Source organism: Lacerta agilis, chromosome 8 (genome assembly GCF_009819535.1).
Source record: "Lacerta agilis isolate rLacAgi1 chromosome 8, rLacAgi1.pri, whole genome shotgun sequence".
In the NCBI taxonomy this organism is placed as follows: Eukaryota; Metazoa; Chordata; class Lepidosauria; order Squamata; family Lacertidae; genus Lacerta; species Lacerta agilis.
Window position 1 is genome coordinate 53,215,414 of NC_046319.1, and position 22,290 is coordinate 53,237,703.

At 46.0% G+C, this 22,290-nt stretch overlaps 1 protein-coding gene across 2 annotated transcripts in view; it reads left to right on the top strand.

The window, feature by feature from the left end:
- The window catches only part of GRIK3 (glutamate ionotropic receptor kainate type subunit 3), a 197,290-nt gene that overhangs the window by 10,687 nt on the left and 164,313 nt on the right, over positions 1–22,290 (top strand). The window contains exon 1 of one of the 2 annotated variants that reach the window (XM_033157505.1): positions 18,285–18,408. The exons of the other annotated variant lie outside the window; for it this stretch is intronic. Within the exon in view, the coding sequence (XP_033013396.1) occupies positions 18,342–18,408 (67 nt within the window). The 5' untranslated portion in view covers positions 18,285–18,341. Of the gene's footprint in view, positions 1–18,284; positions 18,409–22,290 lie in introns of those variants that run through there. 2 annotated transcript variants of the gene reach the window in all.

The following is a 22,290-nucleotide window of genomic DNA, read 5'->3' on the forward strand; positions in this document are numbered from 1 at the left end:
GATAGAAAAGGCCTTCTCTGTGCAAGAGGGCTGAATTGCTGGCCCCACCCTTAAGTAGGATACAGGTATCAGAGGAATTATGCATTTCTCTGAATTTTGCAATGCAATTTTGTTTTCCAAAAATAGGAAATAAATGCATGTTTTATATAAAAAAGAATGTTTTTTGGAAGGGGAAATGCATTGAAAAGCATAATAAAATACATCAGTGGAAGTATTTATTCATTTTATTTCATAAAATTTATATGCTGCTTGATTATAGAAAAAAACCCTCAAAGTATGAGGATACAATCCATATAAAACAAGCTTTTTTAAATTTTTTGCAAAAGTGGTACAGAACAGACCTAAGACCTCAGTCTGTGTTAAAACTGCCATGAAACAAAAATAAGCTGATCTGTCCTCCCGGAGTCTGTCATTCCCCCTTGCACTCAGGAAACGTGCCTCCTCCCAGTTTGAAAGATGTTGTACTGCTTGCTTCTCCACTTGGATGAGGGGAGATTACAAAAGTGTGGCATATCTGCAGGCCTAGAGGTGCATTAACTGTACTTTCCACCCTGCACATGCCTTAATCTTCCATGCCTGCAGCTGTGACTCTGGCCTTAATTCTGCCCCCAGGATGAGCCCAGTGGACTGCTTCAGGGGGGAAGGTGGTACGTGTGCAACCACAGCAATGCCATTCCATGCTGCTGCTATTTTGTTTTGTGCTGAGGACTCTGGGAGCGACTCAGTCTCTGCTGCCACAAAGGAAGGGTTACAATCCACAGCAAATAGAGGGGGACGCTGGGTGTGTCCTGATGGGCTTTGCAGAAGTAGCTTTCTTTTTTATGATGGATAAAGGAGGACGTGGCTGCCCCTTGGGAACAGCTTGGTAGGAAGAGGTCTGGAAGCAGATTTGGATGAGAGAAGCAAAATGGGGGCAGAACATGTGAGCACAGGGTTGAGAAGAGGATGTAGGGGAGACTGGGAGGGAGGGAGGCAGACAGGTTCTTCCAGCATCTGTAGAATATTTCAGATGCATTGCATTGCACTTCAGCCATAAAAAGTCATGACTTTCTGCATCTGAAGCTGATGAAAACACAACAGAGTGTTCTAAATATAGGGGGTGGTGTGTTGCCCCTCTCTCATTACTGCTTTGAGATGAAAGCTAGGAGATTTTAGCACTTCAGATAAATAAATGAAACCGTTGGCATACCAGGTCTTGGTGACATATTGCAGGGGATATTTTCAGCCCTGATTTCTTAGGCTTCTCTTGGGAAGTTGAAAAGTGCAGCTGAGGAACTTGAGCTCACCAGGGAATCTGGAAAAAGCCCTGTGGCTCAGAGACAAGAGACCGGGGCCCTGAGTCCCAGGCTGGAGTCGCTGCTGCTGTAGCTTTGTAGATGCTTTCTGCCATTACTGGAGCCAGCAAGGCAAACAAGGCAAGGCCTGCAGCTTCAGCATATAAGATGAATTGTTGTTACTCTGAGTAAAATCCCCCAGGAAGCCATGTCCCTTGGCAAGAGATTTCCTCTGTAGATGTTCCCGGTACAATTGCTGCCCCTATCATTTATTCATTCATTCCTCTAGCATTAGCTAGAGAAAGTGGATAGGCCTCGCTCATAATGCTAGAACTCAGTGGGGTCATCCAAGGAAGCTGAAAGTTAGGAGGTTCAGGACAGGTAAAAGAAAGGACTTGCTCACACAGCTAAACTATGGAGTCAGCCCACCACCAGCTATCATGATGGCCACCAACTTGGATGATTTCAAAAGAGGATGAGACAAATTAATGAGAAGATAGGATTCTCAGAGGCTGCTAGCTACCATTCCTATGTTCAACCTTCTCTGTTGGAAGCAGTAATACTAGTTGCTGGGAATCTCAGGTGATGCCAGTTATATTATTGTGCCTAGATCCTGCACATTGGTTGACTACTGTGAGAAAAGGATGCAGGTCTTGGTGGTGATACAGCTGCTTCAGGGCTCCCCCTCCCAGCATTCAGGGGTGCCAACTTGAATAAAATATTGTGGGGGCCCAGGTAAGTCCCACCCCAAATAACTGGTCACATGATGCAGTGCAAACACACCATTTGAATGGGAATACCAATCAACTTTGTGGTGGCCTGGCCCCCTCAAATATTTTTTGGCCCCTGGGAGTTAGCTCCTATGCTAGCACCCTACCTGTGAGCTTTGTCTTGGCTTGGATTTGTGGCCCAATGCTTTCCCCTGCTGCCTATTTTCTTACTCAATAGCATGCAGGGCATCACTTCCTGGAGGCTTCTGTCCTGGCTCTTGCTGAGCAAAGGACTTGGGTGGAATCTCCCCAGTAGCACACTCACAACTTCACCCCCCTCATTAAAAAAAAAAGCAAAGGCCAAGAGATGGAGAGGCCAGGAGGAAGAAAAGATCTGGGGCTCAGCTGGCTATAAGCTGGGTAGGGGTAGCTCAAGAGTTGGCCATAGCTATTTCTTATCAACTTTAATTAGATTTAAAAAAATATTGTTCTAGGTGTGTACATGTGGCAGATGCTTGTTTCCAAGTCTCTGAGATGTGGACAAATTCCCACCACTTGCAACCCACCCCCCTGCAATTAACCACATATCAAGGAGCAGCAATCCTCTGGCAGAAATCTGGGCTTTTATTCAAAGCCTTTTATTTGAGAATTTCTGACTGAGGTCACCCAGTGTGGCCCACATGTCTTTCTGGGGTTTAGCACTCAACTGAACATGCAAAGCACTTCCCTCCCTCCCTCTCCCTTCCTCCCCCCTTCTCTCCCTTTCCAATTGTAGCTTCTTCAAGGTTACTTGTTAAGATTTGAAATAATGGCACCCTCTTTGCACATGTGGGAAGTGATGGGCCACTGTTCACCTTCCATGCTGGAGAGTTTCTTGCCTGCCCACTACAGATTTGTATTTCTCTGGCCCCTGCCTATTAAAAAAAAAATACCCTCTGCTTTCATGGGGCATGCAGTGATTTATTGAATAATCAATTTCTTTATCTACCTAATGCTTTCAAGTAATCGATCAGTGCCAAAGCAATAAATCCAGGCTGTGATTTCAGATCTCTCTTGAGTGTCCTGAGGATATTTTGCTAAGAATGACTTGGAGTTTTCCATGTTCCCCACTACTCTTTAGTTTTCCTGTTCCAAGGTCTTTTGTTCAAGGCACATAAAGACAAAGCCCACAGTGTACATGCCCCTTAGGCCTTGTTGTTTGCAGGGCTGAGGTTGGTATGCAGTCGTTTAAAGGTTGAATTAAAGGTTGAATTGATTGGTGGGAACAAGTTTTAATTGATGGGGCCTGAGACTAAAGGCGACTTTCTTGCTGCTGTTCCTTCTTTTGGGGAGGCTGTTTCGTTCTTCCTGCTGTGCCAGGAAATAAAAATGAAAGGCGACTCTGGTGTCCTCAAAAAGAGGGGCTGGCTTTGTACATTAAATGGCAAGATCCTTACCCCATTTTTTAATGTTTCAAATGGTTGACAACCTTTGTTTTTAATTATTTCTCTTAAAGCAAAGAGAAAGCACCTGAATTCTTCCATCTCTCTCTTTCCTGTATGTTTATTACACTCACATTCCATCTTTCCTTCAGGGAGCTCAAGGTGGCATACCTCTCCCTCTCCCCATTTAATCCTCACAACAACCTTATGAGGTAGGTTAGGCTGAGTGACAGGGAGTGACCCAAGGTCACACAGTGAACTTCATGGCTGCCACTGCTTCCCTGGCTGATCAGGATATTCTCAGGCACTGCTATGTTCCAAAGTCCCCTTAATACAAAGAGCGGATGTATTCTGGGTCCACTGTTAAATATATCCTGCTCTTTGTGGCTTGATTGTGGGATGTGAAACATGAGAGCAGTCAAATACAACATTGCTAGAGTGGACATGAAGGTTGTCTCAGTCCTCCAGCCGGAACTTCCTGTTCTCCTGGGCTGAGACAAAATTCCTCTGTGTAACTGGAGATGGGTGTGGCCTCACCACAGGGGCCAGACTCCATCTTCCTCTTTTGGGTCACCTGCTGAAAGGAGCAACATCTAGTTAGGGCAAAGATGCTCTCTTGGCTTCCATCCAAGAGAGGACAAAGGGGTTTTCTCCCGTATGGAGATAGTCTCCATATGTATACTGTTTTCTAAGCTAAAAGTCTGCCTTCTGGGATCTTATTGTGAACAGGATGGTGTATGTAAGTAAACTCTTTTTATGCTTTTATAGAAGACGGTGTAGTGTCTTATTTTGAGAGGGATTAAAAGGGGGGAAATACCAGGACATTTATCACAGAGATTCTAGCGAACCTGAGCAAGCTATCCGCTGTGTGTATCTAAAAGGGGAATGTAAGACTCTGCTAAGTTCTGGGACTTGTTAACACAAGTTGGAATAGGATATCTTAAACAATATATCCTCTCCTGCATCCCTAAACATTCCCACATTGATGATGTTAAGGCTTATGTAAAACTTGGAGCTTGCCTTTTGAAGAGACAAAAAGCTTAGGTGTGCCAGGCTCAGTGGCCACTGGGGGGGGGGGAAGCATGGAGTGCAAGCATGTTTCTGGAGGACACCCCAAACCTTGTGTGATGTTCAGCACAATTTTTAATGTGACTTCCCATTAAGAACATAAGGCTGTAAGAAGAGCCTGCCTGATCAGGCCTGGGGCCCCATCTTGTTCTCACCGTGGTCAGCCAGAGACCTCAATGAGAACCCCCCCAAGCAGGACCTGAGCACAAGAGCCCTCTCTCCTCCTACCGTCTGCAGTAACTAGTATTCAGAAGCATTGCTGCATCTGACACTGGAGGTTGTATATTGCCATCATGGATAGGAGCCGTTGATAGCCTTATTCCCCATGAATTTGTCTAGTCTTCTTTTAAAGCCATCCACATTGGTTGCCATCACTGCCTCCTGCAGTAGTGAGTTCCATAGTTTAACCATGTGGTGCATGAACTGGATTTTGACAGTTTGTTCTTGCATGGACAGTGCAACTCTCTTAAATCCTCCATTGATTGCTAAACCGGGGGGGGGGGAGAGATTTTCTACAAAGGTTTTGCAAGGTGGGATTAAAGAAACAAGTGTACACTTACTGAAAGCAGAGATACTGGCCATAAATCATAGAAATAAACAAAATTTGTGGCGTAATCCCTGTGCATGCTTACTTAAGAGTCAATCTCATTGAGCTCAGTAGGTTTTACTCCCAGAAAGGCAGATGCAGAGCTTGTCTGAGGTCCGGGGTGGGGGTCTTGTACTTGGCATGACAGTATAAGTCCAGCAGTCTCCTGGCAGGACCTCTGGTCAGCTTAGCCCTCCAAGGCCCGGGGCAAGCATACGCTCCTGTCTCCTCCCCCCAGGCCGCATGGGCCTGCTCCCAGAATTGCCACTTCAGTTGCTCAATAGATGTTGAAGGATCCAAGAATATCTGAGCCTTGCAGCAAGACTAGTGCTCACTTTAAGTTGCACAATATGCGGGGCAATGAACACTTGCAATCTGACCCCGAAACAGATAGGTGTGGCTTGAGGAGTTCATTGTGTTCCTGAGCCTTCTGACTTTAGCTGCAGACTTGCCCTATGAAGGAAGGATCTAAGTTAAACATTCCCAAATGGAAACGGTCTTGGACAGCTTTGTTCCCAACAGATCCCCATGTTAGATGGACCCTCGTCCACTGTTCACGCAGCACTGGAGTGTCTTGCATGTTTTGCTTGGCTGAAGGATTAGCTAAAATAAAGTTAGTGTTTGCTCTGTTTTGTCATATTGAAATATTCATGTCACTCTGGCTATTTGGTTTTGGAGTGGCATCATCTCCGTTCCTTGCTACGAGGCTGTTTTACATTTTGAGTACCTGGCTTCTGGGGCCAGATCCATTTCTCCCAATTAGAGGGAAAGCAAATTGCACACTAAAAGCTGTAACCCAGCCCAATTTGCATCTCATTACCCATAATACTGTCCATTATGAATTCACATTTAATTTTAGTACTCTTTTTTTGGAGGCGACTCACAACCTAATTAAATCTTTCTTTTACTCCAGGAATATGTTGTTGTTGTTGCTGCTGCTGCTCTTTTCCTCATCCCAAATGCCCCCCCCCCACTCTCTTTCCTTTTCTCTGCCAACAACAACAGCTAAGACATGGCTGGAGAGAAAACACAACAATTGTGGGGATGATGTCTTTGGCTGATGTGTTCCGCCACCATTTCATCAAGCCTTTAAACAACATGCAATGTTCTGGTTTCCCAACCAAATCCAAATCCTGCTTTGGGAACTGAAGTGGCTTTTCTCATCTTCTGCAGGGAAGAGGCCCAGGTTCTCCTCTTACTCAATGGTAGCTCAGGAGCAGAGCCACTGCTTTCCATGTAAAAGGCCCCATGTTCCCATCTGAGACCCTGGAGAGTCAGCGCCAGTCAGTTTGGACAATACAGAGTTAGATGGACCCCCAATGATCTAACCCAGGAAGCAGCTATGTGCCCCAGTCACACTGCCATTGTGTTCAGGTGCAGGGCAAACTGAAGAGGTTTTCCTCAGACCTTTCTTAATATGTTCAGCTGTTCTCCTTTCAGGGGACTAGGCCAGGGATGGAGAACTTGCAGCCCTCCAAATGTGGTTGGGCCCCAACTGCCAGCAGCCAGGGTGAAGGAAGTTGGAGTCAAGCCACACTTGAAGGGGCACAAGTTAGCCAGCTCTGGATTTGGCAAAGAGGGTGAGTATCAAGAATTTCCATTTTGATTACTAGTCTGGTTGGGCGTAGCCATTGGACATAACTGAACATAACTGCACTCATGATAAGAAAGGAAGCTGCTTGGCTTCAGAAACCTGGAGTGTTTTCACAATCTGTGAAAAAGAATATGTGGTAAGAAAATGTCATTGTTGTTGGTGCAAATTTGCAACCTTCTTTCTCTGTCGCACCATTCTCAATGTTTGATATTTTGTCTCATTTGCTTCTGCAAGCCATGGAAGAAAACCTGCACTTGTGTTAAGTTCCTTCCCAGCCCACAGAGCAACCTTTTCAGCAACTCTTCATCCTGCCTTGGACACACCCACAAGCTTTCAAGCTTAAATCTGCAATTAAGGGCACTTCCTGCGCTTTGTCTGCCCTCCTCTGTGCATGTGTGGACTAGGGGCATCGGCATAACAACACTGCTAATAAGACACTCACACCTGCCGAAACACAATAAAAAAATAAAAAATTCCTTCCAGTAGCACCTTAGAGACCAACTAAATTTGTTCTTGGTATGAGCTTTCGTGTGCATACACACTTCTTCAGATACCTGCATGCACATGAAAGCTCATAGCAAGAACAAACTTAGTTGGTCTCTAAGGTGCTACTGGAAGGAATTTTTAAATTTTTTTATTTTGTTTTGACTATGGCAGACCAACACGGCTACCTTCCTGTAACTCACACCTGCCAGTTCAGGGAAACCATTTCAAATCATTTGGCAATGATAAACCATTGATTAACATGTAGTATCCCCACCACCACCAATAGCAATGAGTTCTAGTTTCACACTTCCATGAAGTGTTCTCCTTGCTCCCATGATATCCATTCTCTAGGATTCATAGACACCCAGAAGACATTGGTGGGCAGTCCTACCTTGGTGTGTGAAATCAATGGGCAGAGGAGGGTGAAAAGTGCAGAACCGTTCCTGCCGCAGGTGTTTGAAGCCACGAACACATAACATGAGTTAGCATTTCTATTGTTTTACTTGATCTATGGGGGGCAGCTGCCCTCTGCCCCCCCCCCCAATTGGCTACACCTATCCATCCTGTAGTTTCTTGAAAAGTAGTCCTGTTTGATGCATTTCCCCTCAAACCAGCCTCAATACGATTTGAAAACATGAGCCACATGCACTTTGCAGTGAAGCTGAGGTGTGTACATCTCAGACGGCTATTCCACATGCTCAGATGACAATTTCATGAATTGAGAGGGTTACAGACACCGAGAAACCAAGCAGGTAATGCTCATTGGGTGAGGACAACCCCCCTGACTTTGGCACATATAGTAGTGCTACTTGAAATGCGGGTGGGCAGGGGACAGGGACAGATGCTGCATTTTCAGTTGCTAACGTGTACATAACCTGAGTTTTCCAGAGGAAGATCCTTTTTCTTGTCTCTTGTGGTATAGCACCCACCAATACAGTGGTACCTTGGTTTACGAACTTAATCCGTTCCGGAAGTCTGTTCTTAAACCAAAGCATTCTTAAACCAAGGCTTGCTTTCCCGTAGCAGCAGGGGACTCAGTTTACAAATGGAACACAATCAACAGGAAGAGAAACATGTTCTTATTCCAAGGCAAAGTTCACAAACCAAAACACCTACTTCCGGGTTTGCAGTGTTCTTAATCCAAGTTGTTCATAAACTAAGCTGTCCTTAAACCAAGGTACCACTGTAATCCTAATTCCATGCTACTAAACCCTCAAATTAACACCACTCCCTCAGTTCATGGTTGTGAATGGATAACTAGGACAACACCAGGTGCCTTGTCATTTTCTTATTTTGCTGCTGGTGTTGTTGAGGATGGATTTTTCCTTACTCCCCGGCAGTTCTTCAAAACTTGTGTGATGGGGCTGGGTGCCTAACAGGCCTCTTGTAATGAGGATATGAATCTCAGTCAACTTCTTCTTGAACCTGGAGCTGCTGATGCCTTTGAGAGAGCCCCCTCGTTCTCCTTCAAGAAGTTGCTTTGTTTGAAATGGCTACGGATATCTCTGGGCTGTTGCAAACACATTAATTCTCTCCTTAAAGTGTCTGACCTTAAAGGCCATCTTGCCTCTGGCTTGCAGTGCTGTGATCTTGCCTTTCCTCTGCAGCTGGCATCAGGTACTTAGCATTTATTTCATATTATAAAGAACACAAAAGGTCACTTCCATTTAAGAAGGGGCACTAATCATCGCAAAGCATTGGTGCCTTGTTGCAAATGCAGTTGGAAAGCATTCCTGGTGCCTTCTGGATAGGCCTTTTCTGAGGACAGTTTGACTAGATTTAACATTTGCTTGTCAGTTTGATACACCATACACCACACACACACACACACAGAGAGAGAGAGAGAGAGAGAGAGGATGACACACACCTTTGCTGTGATATTAAGGTCACTTTTGTGTGGCTGACTGCTGACTGTCCCTTTCTGTGAATTTGTGGGGAACGTATTTCCATATAAATGATGACAGTTTGCACCAGGAATAAGCTGGAATTGAAAAATTGTTGTGATGATTTGCATATTTGGAAGAAGATCTGGAGAAACCAAGGAGCTGGTGTGTGAGCATGTGTGATCCTCAAAGGAAATGGACCCGACTGTTTGGGAAAGAAAGACAAGTCTGTGGAAGGGATTATTGACGGCCATTTCCCAACAAAAGTGCGTGCTTGCATTTTTATTGGAAGAAAACTACTTGTAAACCACAGGGGAGCTAATGAAGTTTTTCTTTTAAAGCCATGTTGTATGTTTTATGGCTGTTATAAACCATATGATTCAATTTATAATGGTGATAATTACTCTTGAAATCAGTCATTCCGAGTAATAATTGGCACATTCAAGAGGGAGCCACCTTGAGATGTCAGCTGACAGAATCTGGAAAGGAGAAAGCAGCTGAGCTGCCTTCAACCTCCAGGGTAGGGACATAGTAGCCCTGCAGATGTTTTGGGGCTCAAACTCCTATCAGGTTTTGCATCCAGCTGATTTATGGTTGCCTATGTTGTTGAGCCCTAGGAGCCTAAAGAAATTGGCTCAGGGAAGTCCCAAGTGCTGAGGAGGAGCTTGGATTGGCTGACACATGGCCCTTCCCTGCTGCAGTGTGGGGTTTTAGAGCAATAGAGTTGTAGAATTGGAAGGGAAACAAAGGCTCATCTAGTCCAACCCCCTGAAATGCAGGAATCAAAACTCAAGCACCCCTGACAGATGGCCATCCAACTTCTGTTTAGACATCACCAATGAAGGAGAGTCCATCACATTCTGTGGTAGTCTACTCCTCTGTTGAACAGCTCTTACCATCAGAAAGTTTTTCCTAATGTTTAGCTGGAATCTTCATTGTTGTCATTTGAATCCATTGGTTCAGACCCGGACCTCTGGAGCATCAGAAAACAAGCTTTCTCCATCTTCCGTGTGACAGACATTCAGATATTTGAAGATGGGCCATCTTCCAGATTTATGTATAAGCTAAACAAGCTATAGCTTAGGGTCCCACTCTCTTGGGGACCCCCCAAAAAATTTAGAGGGAAAAAACACACGGATGTACATTTCCAAAATATAAGATGATGATGATGATATATTATTTATACCCTGCCCATCTGGCTGGGTTTCCCCAGCCACTCTGTGCAGCTTCCAACAGAATGTTAAAATACAATAATCTATTAAACATTAAAAGCTTCCCTAAACAGGGCTGCTTTCAGATGTCTTCTAAAAGTCTGGTAGTTGTTTTTCTCTTTGACATCTGGTGTGAGGGTGTTCCACAGGGCGGGTGCCACTACCGAGAAGGCCCTAAAAAACAAATAAAATAAAACCTACATACAGCAACAGTGTTTTGTGTTGTGTAGGCTCCTATTTGTTATGTGCAAATGGCTTTAGATACCTTAGGTACATAAATTACCATATAGCATATATTCAACACAAAAACCCTGACCATTTGTTGCTGACAAAGGACAGCTGGACATATAAAGGGCCCCAGTACCTTCAGTAGCTTAGGGCCTCATCAAACCTAAATCCAGCCCTGAAAATAGCTATCATATCACCTCTCAGTCTAACATACCCAACTCCCTCAACTGTTCCTCTTCAGGCTGGGTTTCCAGACCCTTGATCATCTTGGCCACCCTCCTCTATATATGTTCCAGGTTGTCAATGTCCTTTTATAATTGTGGTGCCCAGTACTCCAAGCGGGGTCTGACCAAGGCAGAATAGAGAGGTACTATTACTTTGTTTAGGGACGTGGGTGGCGCTGTGGGTTAAACCACAGAGCCTAGGGCTTGCTGATCAGAAGGTCGGCGGTTCGAATCCCCGCGACGGGGTGAGCTCCCGTTGCTCGGTCCCAGCTCCTGCCCACCTAGCAGTTCGAAAGCATGTCAAAGTGCAAGTAGATAAATAGGTACCGCTCTGGCGGGAAGGTAAATGGTGTTTCCGTGCGCTGTTTTGGTTCGCCAGAAGCGGCTATGTCATGCTGGCCACATGACCTGGAAGCTGTACACTGGCTCCCTTGGCCAGTAACGTAAGATGAGCGCCAACCCCAGAGTCAGACACGACTGGACCCAATGGTCAGGGTTCCCTTTACCTTTATTACTTTGTTTGATCTGGACAATACACTTCTGTTGCTGTAGCCTAGAATTGCATGAGTTTTTCCCCCCTGTTGCATCACACTGTTGACTCATGTTAACCTTGTGGTTTACTAAGACCCATTGTACTGCTGTGAAGCCAGGTGTCCCCCATCCTATATCTGTGCATTTGGTTATTTTGAATGGGACTTTACTTTTAAGATGCCTCATCTGGTCCTTGGGATAAGTTCTGACTGTACAATTGCTCTCATGCTGAGAATGCTACCTGAACCTGAGGCCATAAATCTGGACTTTGCTTTTCCTAGCTACTTCTGTGCTTTTCTTCTTGTTAAGTTGCTTCAAGTACCTTTGAATGTCAGAGAATGTGGCATATAAATATTTAAACAAACTTACAATCTTAGCTTAGAGGCAATGTGGAGTAAGTATCTCTCTCTCTCTTATTTCCGTTTGAAAGTGTTTGTGTAGTAACTGCATCTTAATAAAATAGCCTTTAGATACGATTCCTGGCTTGCCTGGAGAGACAAGACTGAATTCTTGTTCTCTGACATCTTCCATTTACTGCTGGTTTTCCACAGAGCCATTCTAGACTGTCAGAGTGCAATTGTAAGCATTTTTTAAAAAGTATATATTTACTACCCACCTTTCCTCCAAGGACCTCAGGGTGGCCTACAGACTTCACCCCCATTTTATCCTCACAACCCTGTGAGATAGGTTTGGCTGAGAGGCAGTGACTGGCCCAAGGTCACCTGGTGCGCTGAGTTGGGATTTGAACCCTGGTCTCCCAGGTCCTATTAGAGCACTGTAGCAACTATACCACTACCGACTCTCAGATGCAAAACACCCATTGTATTCAGGGGAGCCTACTCCTGCCTGCGTAAGTGTGACCAGGAAGACAGCCTGAGAGGAAGTGCCAGAAGCCTGCTGTAGCCCACACCAGAAGGAGGGTGCACAAGGTCACATTAGTTTGTCTCTTGCTTGCAGCATGTCCCCTAAAACAGGCCAGCAAGCCACCTGATTTGCCACACATGGTGGTTCTAGAGGAGCACCACAGGCCAAGGAGTGCTCAGGAAACTTTTCTGCATGTGCTCTAATACTAGAACTTGGGGGTGTCCAACAAAGCTGAATGTTGGGAGATTTAGGGCAGATAAAAGAAAGCCCTTCTTCCCGCAGGTGCACAGATAAACTATGGAACTCACTGCCACAGGAGGCAGTGATGGCCACCAACTTGGATGGCTTTAAATAAGACTGGACAAATTCATGGAGTAGAACAATGCTATCAATGACTGCTAGCCATTATGGCTATGATCCTCCACAGCTGGAGGCAGCAATGCTTCTGAATACCAGTTGCTGGAAACCGCAGGAGTGGAGGCGGCTCTTGTGCTTGTGTCCTGCTTGCCAGCTTCGCACAGGCATCCAGTTGGCTACTGTGAGAGGAGGATGCCGGACTAGATGGGCCACTGGCCTGATGCACCAGGCTCTTCTTATGTTTTGCCTCTTTCCATTTTTATTTTTATTTTGCTTTGATTGGCAAGTGAGAGAACCGGAGGACAGCGCCCCGGACCCCGCTGCATGTCACATTCCCCTGTTCTGCAAACTGAATTTTCTGTGAAATTGTTTGTTAGCATTACAGTTCCGCAGCTGTTTCCCAGACACAACTGTGCGTGTCAGAGGCATACACATGGTAATAATAGAATGCCCTTTAAAAACTACCTGTAGAGGGAAAAGAAGGGGGGGGGGAAGAGCCTGTAAATTATGGGTAGAATCATTTGAGAAGGTGCTGCTGAGAGGTGAGCACTCAGATTTGAGAAGCTTTTAGTCTCCTGTCTGACCAATTTGCAGACTGTTTTGCATTTTTCTTCAATTACTTCAATTTATCAGAGTGGGCTCCGTGTTGCAGCATTTAACAGCCCATTGCTGGCGTCTGTTTGGCTTCTGGTGACAATGACTTTTGCAGGCATCTTTAAAACACACACACAACACGCACACACAAAACGGTGTCATTGTGTGTTTGTGTGTGGTGGGGGGACAGTTTTGAGACTTTGAGGGATTAGGATATGGGATCATGGGCGCAACCAGGATTTAGGTTATGGGGTGGGGGGGCAGAACCTCAGTTAGTGAAGTATTTTTATTGATTTACTTGATTTGAGAGGGGGCAGCTGCCCTCCATGCCCCCCCCCCTTTGGCTATGCCCATGTGTGGGATGACCCTTGCTTATGTTTAACCCTATTCTTGGATGATGCTTAAGACTGAATTTGCACCTGCAGCTTCAGCTCTGGGGTTTTTTTCCTGTTTCAGTCACTGCACAAGTTAAATGCTTTTCCTTGTATAAATGTCAGCACACACCTTCAGTTAGTGTGGCAGAAGATTAGTCCCCACTTGCCTCCCCCAGTTTCTGGCCTTGTTCAACCAGGCCTTAGGCTGATTAACATCCTGTATCCTTTTAAATTTGTTTGTGGGAGGCTGTGGGGGGGGGGGAGAGGGAGTATTGTATTGTATTGTTTTGTTCTTGTTTTCATTATGTATTTTGTGTTTTTATCTTGTGTTTTTATGCTGTGAACTGCCCTGCGATCTGCAGATGAAGGGCAGCACAATAATTTAATAATAATCACCAACAACAATGACAACAGATGAAACCCTAGGTATGGTTTCAAGGTGCTAGTCCCAGCTGCTGAAATCACAGGCAGGTTGCTCCTCCCCCAGTCCTGCTGCTGCTTTGTTGCCAGCATGGTCTGCCTTAGCATCACACCTGAACCTAGGCCAGTGGTTTGTTTTTCTCCAAAGACAAGGATTCAAATCCCAACTGAGTCATGAAACTTTGTGAGTGACCATGGGCCAGTCTCTCTGTCTCTTCGCTTAACTTACCACATAGGCAGTGGTGGAGCTTCATGCTCCGGCACCAGAGGGGGAGAACAGGTGGGGGTTGGCTGGCGCACATCCCAGGGGCATGGCGCACGGCCTGGGGGTGTGGCACGCTGCCTGCAGGGGCGTGGCGCATATCCCAGGGACGTGATGCACCGCCCACAGGGGCGTGGCACATGGCCCAGGGGTGTGGCACACTGCCTGCAGGGGCGTGGCGCCCAGCATTGGGGGGGCAGCTGCGATGGCACCCCACCAGGATCGCGCTGCCTGGGGCAGTGTGCTCCCCCCACACCCCTCTTCCTCTGCCAGTGCTCACAAGATTGTCATTGAGGATAGAAATGGGAAGGAGGGGGAAACCGAATATCCCACCTTGGATGAAAGGTGGGTTATAAAGGTGAGATCCAGTGTGGTGCAGTAGTTAGCAAGTCGGACCAGGACCTGGCAGAACAGGGTTCAAATCCCTACTCAGCCATAAAGCTTACTAGGTGACCTTGGGCCAGGCATAGCCTCTTAGCCTAACCTACCTCACAGGTACAGGTAGGTAGCCAGGTTGGTCTGCCATAGTCAAAACAAAATAAAAAATAATAAAAATTCCTTCCAGTAGCACCTTAGAGACCAACTAAGTTTGTTCTTGGTATGAGCTTTCGTGTGCATGCACATTTCTTCAGATACCACATGCATGCACACGAAAGCTCATACCAAGAACAAACTTAGTTGGTCTCTAAGGTGCTACTGGAAGGAATTTTTATTATTTTTTATTTTGTTTTGACTACCTCACAGGGTTATTGTGGGGATTAAATGAGGAAGGGGAGAATCACGTAAGCCACCTTGAGCTCCTTAGAGAAAAAGGTGGGATATAACTACAATACATAAATAAATAAAAATAATTTAAAATGTATTAATAAGTAATATAAAAGCAGCCTTGGATCTGAATCTGTGCTCATGGTTTGTTTCTCTTCAAGCAAACCATGGTTTATCTGGAGAGGAACAAAGCATGGTCTGTGGTTCTAAGCCAGACCATGGCTTAGCTATTGGGGAAAGAGCACAGCACCTGCTATTTCAGCAACGCAGAGAAGCACCCTGCATGTCTGCCTTTAAACTATGATTTAGTTTACCTATGATTTAAAGCGAGGCGTGAACCAGACCAGTATCACTAGACACTACCATTCATCACCCAGTATCAGCCTCCAAAAAGATGCATGAACTGATTAACCAGGCAGGCAAATGAGGTGTATGCAGTGAGTGTTAATTTCTGTGTGAGAAAGCGTGGATCCTGGAGACTAGTAAGGCAAAGTGTTTTGGTACTTGCTATAGTCCCTTTCTTAATTAAATGACTCAAATAAGAACTTAATTAGAATGTAATAGATTGTTATTGCACATTTAAAAAGCAGGGGATTATTAAGCACATATTTAAAATAAACCTTTCAGCGGCGTGCCTAGTATACAGAACAATCACACAATCTTAATGAATATGGGTGCTAGCAGATGAGGGTTCAGTATTATTCAGATACTGCAAACAGGTGGTTGGCAACAGATTTTACAACAATGCAGAAACAGTAGCAATAAAACTTTGTGGTACGATCAGATTGCAACCACACCAAACAAACTGAGTGAAAACAGTAAAGTACATAAAAGCCCCAGCTGCAGTACTAAGGCATCAGGGATCCAGAACATGGTCCCTTGGGTGCCCCAATAAAAATGGAGGGACAGGTCCCCCAATATTTTCTGCAAGTTAGTGCCTCCCTACCTCCATCTCTCCCTCCCTTGGGCAGCCACCTCCCACCCAAGCTGGGTGCAGCTCTCTTTTCACCAGCTTTTGGTACCATTTCTGTGTTTGAGAAAGGGCAGCTGGGGAGAGGCAGGTGGGCAGGCCGACCAGTAGGAGAGGTGAGCGGGTGGGGCTGGGTGTGTGTGGGTGGCAGACAAGCAGGCAAATGGGCAGAAATTTCTTGCATGTTGGTGGGGTGCGAGAGGCGAGTGAGGGGGGAGGCAGGGAAGGTCTGTGCCCAGTTATGCACGGCCAAGGAATGTGTGCTCCACAGAAGGGTAGGGAGGGTGGAGAAGTATGTGCGGGGGGGGGGAGCCCCCCAATATTTTGTTCAAGTTGGTGCCTATGCCCCCCCCCAGGTAGGCCCAGTGATGGGGGTGGGGTGGGGACCAGGGTGTCTGGTACTGTTACAGATTCTATTTACATAGCTAATAACAGGAAACCAAACCTTGTTAAAATGGTTGTGGTTAGCCTGGCCTCTTACTACTCTTTGGTGTTGTGTCAAATGTTCCCAATATAGATCTTCACTCCAGCCTTGATCCTGATGTAGATCCTTATTCACCCCTTGTAACAGATGTAAATCTTCCCTCATCTCCTCTTCCTGGGCTGGGGGACACACCATTTTGTGGTTCTCCTCAGGCAGGGACGAAACTAGGCTTTATTTCACACACACCCCACACGCGCATTTGTGTGCACAAACACACACGCAGGCTGGGAGCCTCAATGGCGCCTCTCTGGAGGCTTCACCCAGGGCAAAATACCTGACTAGACTCCCCCCCCCCAATAGCTATGGCTCTGGCCTCAGGTGCCAAAATGTCTTGGGTCAGCCTTTCCAAACTCACTTGGCTCTGTCTTCGTGGCCCACCAGCCACTACTGAAAAAAAGGTAGCCAGGCCTGTAGTTCATAGGATCATGGAATCATAAAATTGTAGAGTTGGAAGGGACCCCAAGCATAGCTAAAGAATCCCTGACAGATGGCCACCCAACCTCTGTTGAAAAACCCCCAGTGAAAGTGAACCCACCACCTTCCGAGGGAGTCCATTCCACTGTCAAACAGCTCTCAATGTCATAATTCAGTTGCTGCCTAATTATTCAAAATAGCAAATTTCAACATCTGAGCTTCACAGAGAACATGATTATGTATTCTGTGGCCCAGTTTGCTTTGCTGCATTTCATTACTTGTTCAGAGTGAGACAACCCCCCCCCAGCTCAGGCTCATACGTAAAAGCCAAACCATGGCATAGCTCTGGGTAGTGCAGCCACAGGCAGCGGCGGAGCAAACCGATCGGGCGCCTGGGGCAGCGCGTGCGTCCTGCACCTGGGGGTGGGGCCAGCTGCCTGTGGAGGGTGGGACGAGCCGGGGCAGGACGCTCCACGGGGCCTCTGAGGAGTCTGCCTACCTCCTCCCACTCAGCCACCCTACAGCTGAGGGGGAGGCAACGGGCGGACCATTTGGGGAGAGACGCATGGCTTGGGTGCGCTGCAGGCCCTGCAGTGAGTGCCGCCTGGCATTTTGTCACCCCCCGCCTCAGTGGTGACATCCAGGGCGGCCCTCCCCCACCGGACCCTCTTCCTCCGCCCCTGGCCACAGGACTAGGGAAGGAACAATACAGCTGTACTCACATGCTTGCTAGGTCATGCTAAGCCATAGTTTGGCCTACCATTACATACAAACCATTGATTACTTTATGCGTTTCTATCTCACCTTTTTCTTCAAGGTACTAAAGGTGGCGTGCACTGTTATTACCCTCCTCACAACAACCCTGTGGGGTAGGTAAGGCTCAGAAGCAGTGACTCACCCAAAGTTACCCAGTGAGCTTCATTTATGGCAGAGCAGGGATTTGAACTCTGGTCTCAGTCCCAGTCCAACACCAGTCTTAACTCCTGTACCACATTGGCTCTCCTATTGCACCCTTGAACAAAAGGAGACTCCTTAAAATAAATAGATTGGAGGACTTTCATAATCCTGTTGGTCTTAGGCTATGAAGAAAACCAAGAGAACCAGGGTCTGTGATAGGAGCAGCCCCCAACGGACTTTGCCTTAGCAGCTGCCTGCCGGGAAGAGTTCCGCACTAACCCTCTTGTAAGAAACTTCAGTTTTCCTTTCAAGAATGCAGATCTTTGGAGGATGCAAAAGGTGCAGATGTTTCCTACTAACTGTCAGCGAGAACAGGAGCAATTGCTAGATTGTTGTAGCTGCTCAGTATTCTATTAACATTGCCACGGGGCTGAATTTATTTTTAGTTTTGCCTTGGAAGCCAAGCGTGCGTCCTTCTGTCCAAGTTTCAGAAAGTGTCACAAGAAGTTGTGTCCCTCCCCACCTCGCTTTACATTTCAAACGCTTTATTGTCCAATGGATGAAAATCATTTCTTCTCCAAATGTATGTACTCCTCTCCCCCTGTCTCTGCCCAAACCAAAGGAGGCGTCGGAATAAACTGCAGCTGTGTCAGGAGTAATTACAACCGTGGAGCCTTGTCAAGGGCTCTCTTGTCTGGCTCCGCTGCCATCTGCGGCACGCTGAATGCAGAGATCGTCGGAGTCTCGGCTGCTCAATGCAGAGAATAATCCGGGAGCCTCAGATATTTATGGTAAATTATTTAACTTTATAGTTGAGTTTTATGGCTTCATCACTCCACATGTGGCAGCAGATCCTGTGTGCTAGCACTTTGGAGTTTCACTTTTCCAGCTGCAGCAGAAGTACATCACAGTGAAAAGAAACCCTTCAAAAGCCCTTGGGAGATCGATCAGCCTTGCCCTCTGCATCACCATCCAGCCCCTTTCTCCGTCTGACTTTGCTCCCCTCCTCCCTCCCTCAGGACCCACTGAATGGCTTTCTTGGTCTGTTTTGGGGAAAAGTTTCTTAATTGATTAAGGATGGGTAGATTCTGGAGAGGCTGCTGCTGTGCCCAAGAGGCTAGGACCACCCAGCATTGCGCCACAGAGATCTCTTCCTCCCTGTTGCTTCTCTGGAATGAGATGACTGTGGCTCTTTTGACATGCACAAGGCACCCATTGTTTCTTGGCGGCTTTGTGTAGCCCTTTGCCGAAGAGCCTGATAGATGACCTGCCTTGACTTGGTGCCTCACGAAGCCATTGGGAGTTGGGTCACACCCTGCTTGGCTCAGTGAGCGCTGAAAGGAATGGTTTGCGGATATGGTAAATTAATGACTGTGTTTAAAAGTCATATGTTCCGCTTCATTAGTTTGTCATTTTATTTGTACACCGCATATATATATATATATATATATATATATATATATATATATACACACACACACACACACACACACACACACACACTGCTCAAAGCGACTCACAACAAAGGAGACAGGAAGGCACTTCAAAATCAAACACTGCAAAACAGTTTGATAATACAGATGTCTCCCTACTTAGGCAAGTTCAACTCATGTGCAACTGCGCATACACACGGCACCAGAACAGAAATAAATTGATATAAACTGCAAAGAAACTTGAGAAGGGCAAAAATGGTCCCCAAAGAGTGGGCAACCTGCAAAAATGGTGCAAAAAGATTAGGAAAATGGCTAGCAATCCCAGGAGCTTTTGCGCCAACCTCTGAGGAGAGTTAGAGGTTGAGAAAGGAGGTTTGGAGGGCACGATTGTGGTGGAGTTTGTGGATTTGGGAAAGTGTTTGGTTTTTTAGATGGTGTTCCATACTATATAAGATTTCACATATACAAGATGCCTGGAACGTAATCAAGCAACAGTACAATAGCAACTATAACAACATAGTTCAGTGCTATAAATATAACAAGATTGCAACACCCAAAAGCAGAAATAAGATAGAAGCTTGACAGTTTCACCTTGGTCCTAGAAACACCCCTCATGTGATGTTGCTCACAGCCCCTCTCCTGTAGCAGGTTCTTATACAATGGCTTCCAAGGGCAGGGAGTGTGGTAGATCTTATGTCATGCAGAGCTCAAAGTACTTTCCCTGAAAGTATAACTTCAGTCCTCCTGATGTCTCCCGATGTGATGCTGTGCCTAGCATGAGGCTGCTGCTGGGGACGTTCTTGCCATCAACATGTTCTTTAGCGTGCGCAGGTGTGGAATCCCAACCTTGGTCAGGGCTGTTGCCCTTAATTCCCCATCTAGCAAAATGACTGGCGTATTCCTTGACGGATAGCTGAAGGAACCCAAAGTCAACGCGTGTGCCTCTTGAACTCAAAACTGTCATTTCTGCTGCCTCATAAATTATAGGAATTAGTTGTGAAAAATGTTATGAAGTGTCTGGGTTTGACCCTGCGCAGGAAGGCGCTGGGTGCTTCCGAAGGATGATTAATGGAACAGTTAGAGTGCGGAACGATGTATTAAGGGAAGCCTCCCCCAGACTTTCTTCCCAGGGATAATGCTGATAACATGAATGTTCTCTTGATGCTGTCATGGAATTGTGTTTTATAGAGATCTGTTTACAACTGTTATCGGGGGCCTGTGAATGTTTGACACTTACGTACATTAAATACCTTTTTATAAAGGCTTGTCTTGTTGGGGGCGGAGAGGAGAAATCCTTCTTTGTAGACAGACTACAATCAACTCTTTCATAGGGCTGTGTGGAAGGAATCATGCTCCATATTTATCCCCTCCTTGCAGCACTTATTATTCAGAAACTGCATTTTTAACTGGAAGAGGGATTTGCAGTCTCAATTGTCTTGACCTCAGGGGCAGCCCAACCACTAGGCAGAGGGGGGCAGATGCCTCAGCTGGCAGAGGCCGTGCCGGTAGTGCTGGTAGGAGTTAGTCTGCTGTCTCCAAATTTGGTAGAGGATGCTACCTCATTGCAGTGGGATCTCTAAGTGGACTGGGAGGGTGCCATCTTGTTTGCTGCCTCAGGCAACAAAATGTATTGGGCCAGTGCTTGTTGACCCTACCTGTTATCCATTTGTTTTATTTATTTAGAAAACCTGTACATTGCTCTTCCAGTGCATTTGCAGCACTCATGATGTCTTACTAGATAAAAGGAAACCAATCCTACAAAAGAAATAAATAGCAGTATAATAATGAAAACAACCACAATCCTCAGTTGATAAATACATATTGAAATGTAGTGTCCCCTGTATAATTTGATTTAGTATTTGTAACCCCCTTATCCAACAACAATGTTAAGCTCAAAGCAGCTCATGGTAATAATTATACCATTCAAAATTAACAAACATTCCAATAACAATCATATCGAAAGCGCAATGGTGAATAAATAGGACAAAACTGAGACAACTTCATCGCACAATAAATGCAATTCCATACAATTTGAAGGTCTCCACCAAGGAATTCAGAGCAGAAGCTCAACATCTTCTCACCAGCTTTTGAGTCAAAATAACAACTGCAATGTAAGACAGACAGCTTGTTTCCAAAATGATGAAAGCAAAGCAAATGTCACCAACGCTCTGTAAAGGAAACACCAGGGTGTGGAGCATGGGGAGAGGAGTGGAGCTGGAGTTTGCTCATTGACAGCTCCAGTTTGCAATCTTGGGCTAGAATCTCACCCAACCCTCTCCAATCACAGGGCTATGGGGGGCGGTGGAGGTGGGGGTGTTAAAGTTATAAACCATTCTCCAAGGATCTTCCCTGTTCTCACTCTTTGACTAGTTCTCTAGTGGGGTCTCCACCTGCGTGGTGTGATTCAGAGCATCCCCCCCCCCCCGGTGACAACTGTTGGGTAAAGTAGATTTGTTCCCCCTGCTCTTGTTCTTGATCTCGGTCTTTATTCCCTCTTTGTTCCTGGTGTAGATCTTCAGTCCTTGCTTGATCCCAATGTAAGTCTTTATTCCTGTCTTGTTCCTGATGTAGATCTTCACTTACCCCTTCTTCCCCGGTGGAGAGGGGCACTATGGTGTTGGTGGTGGTGATGATGTATATAAAACCCTTCAACCAAGCTCTCAGGGTGGTGCACAAGATTCTGTGGTTTGCCTCTTAGGCCAGCCCTGTGCAACATGGAACACTGAATCAGACTCTGAAGCAGTGTGTGCGTGGGGCTGGACGAGGCCCTAGTAGTCCCCCCAAAGTCTTTGCATCCCTACCTGCTGAGATGAAAGGAGCAATGTGTCACAATTGTAAGGGTGGGAGGCTCATGCTGCACTGCAGTCAGGAGGCTGCCTCCCCTTCCCTGTGTCAGCCTCTCTGAAAATGGGTGTGGAGTTGGAGGGCTGGGTGGGTGTTGCATGGCGTTGGGATCCAGTTTCTCTGGACTATAAATAAATGGGTGTCCTTATGTGTTTATGTTTTCTGCAGCCTATTGGAACGTACCTCTAAGCCTCAACCATGGCCAGCATTCATCACAAGCTATAATTAGCGTTATTAAATGAAGTCATTATAACATTTAAAGTCTAATAAGTGAGTTCACGGACATTAACCTCGAAGCAATAGTAGTAAAAAATGGAATCCGAAAGAGACGCCTCTGTCACTTGTGTTCTTCTGGGGAAGAATTGAAAATAAAATGTGTGTATTTGTGTGTGTGTG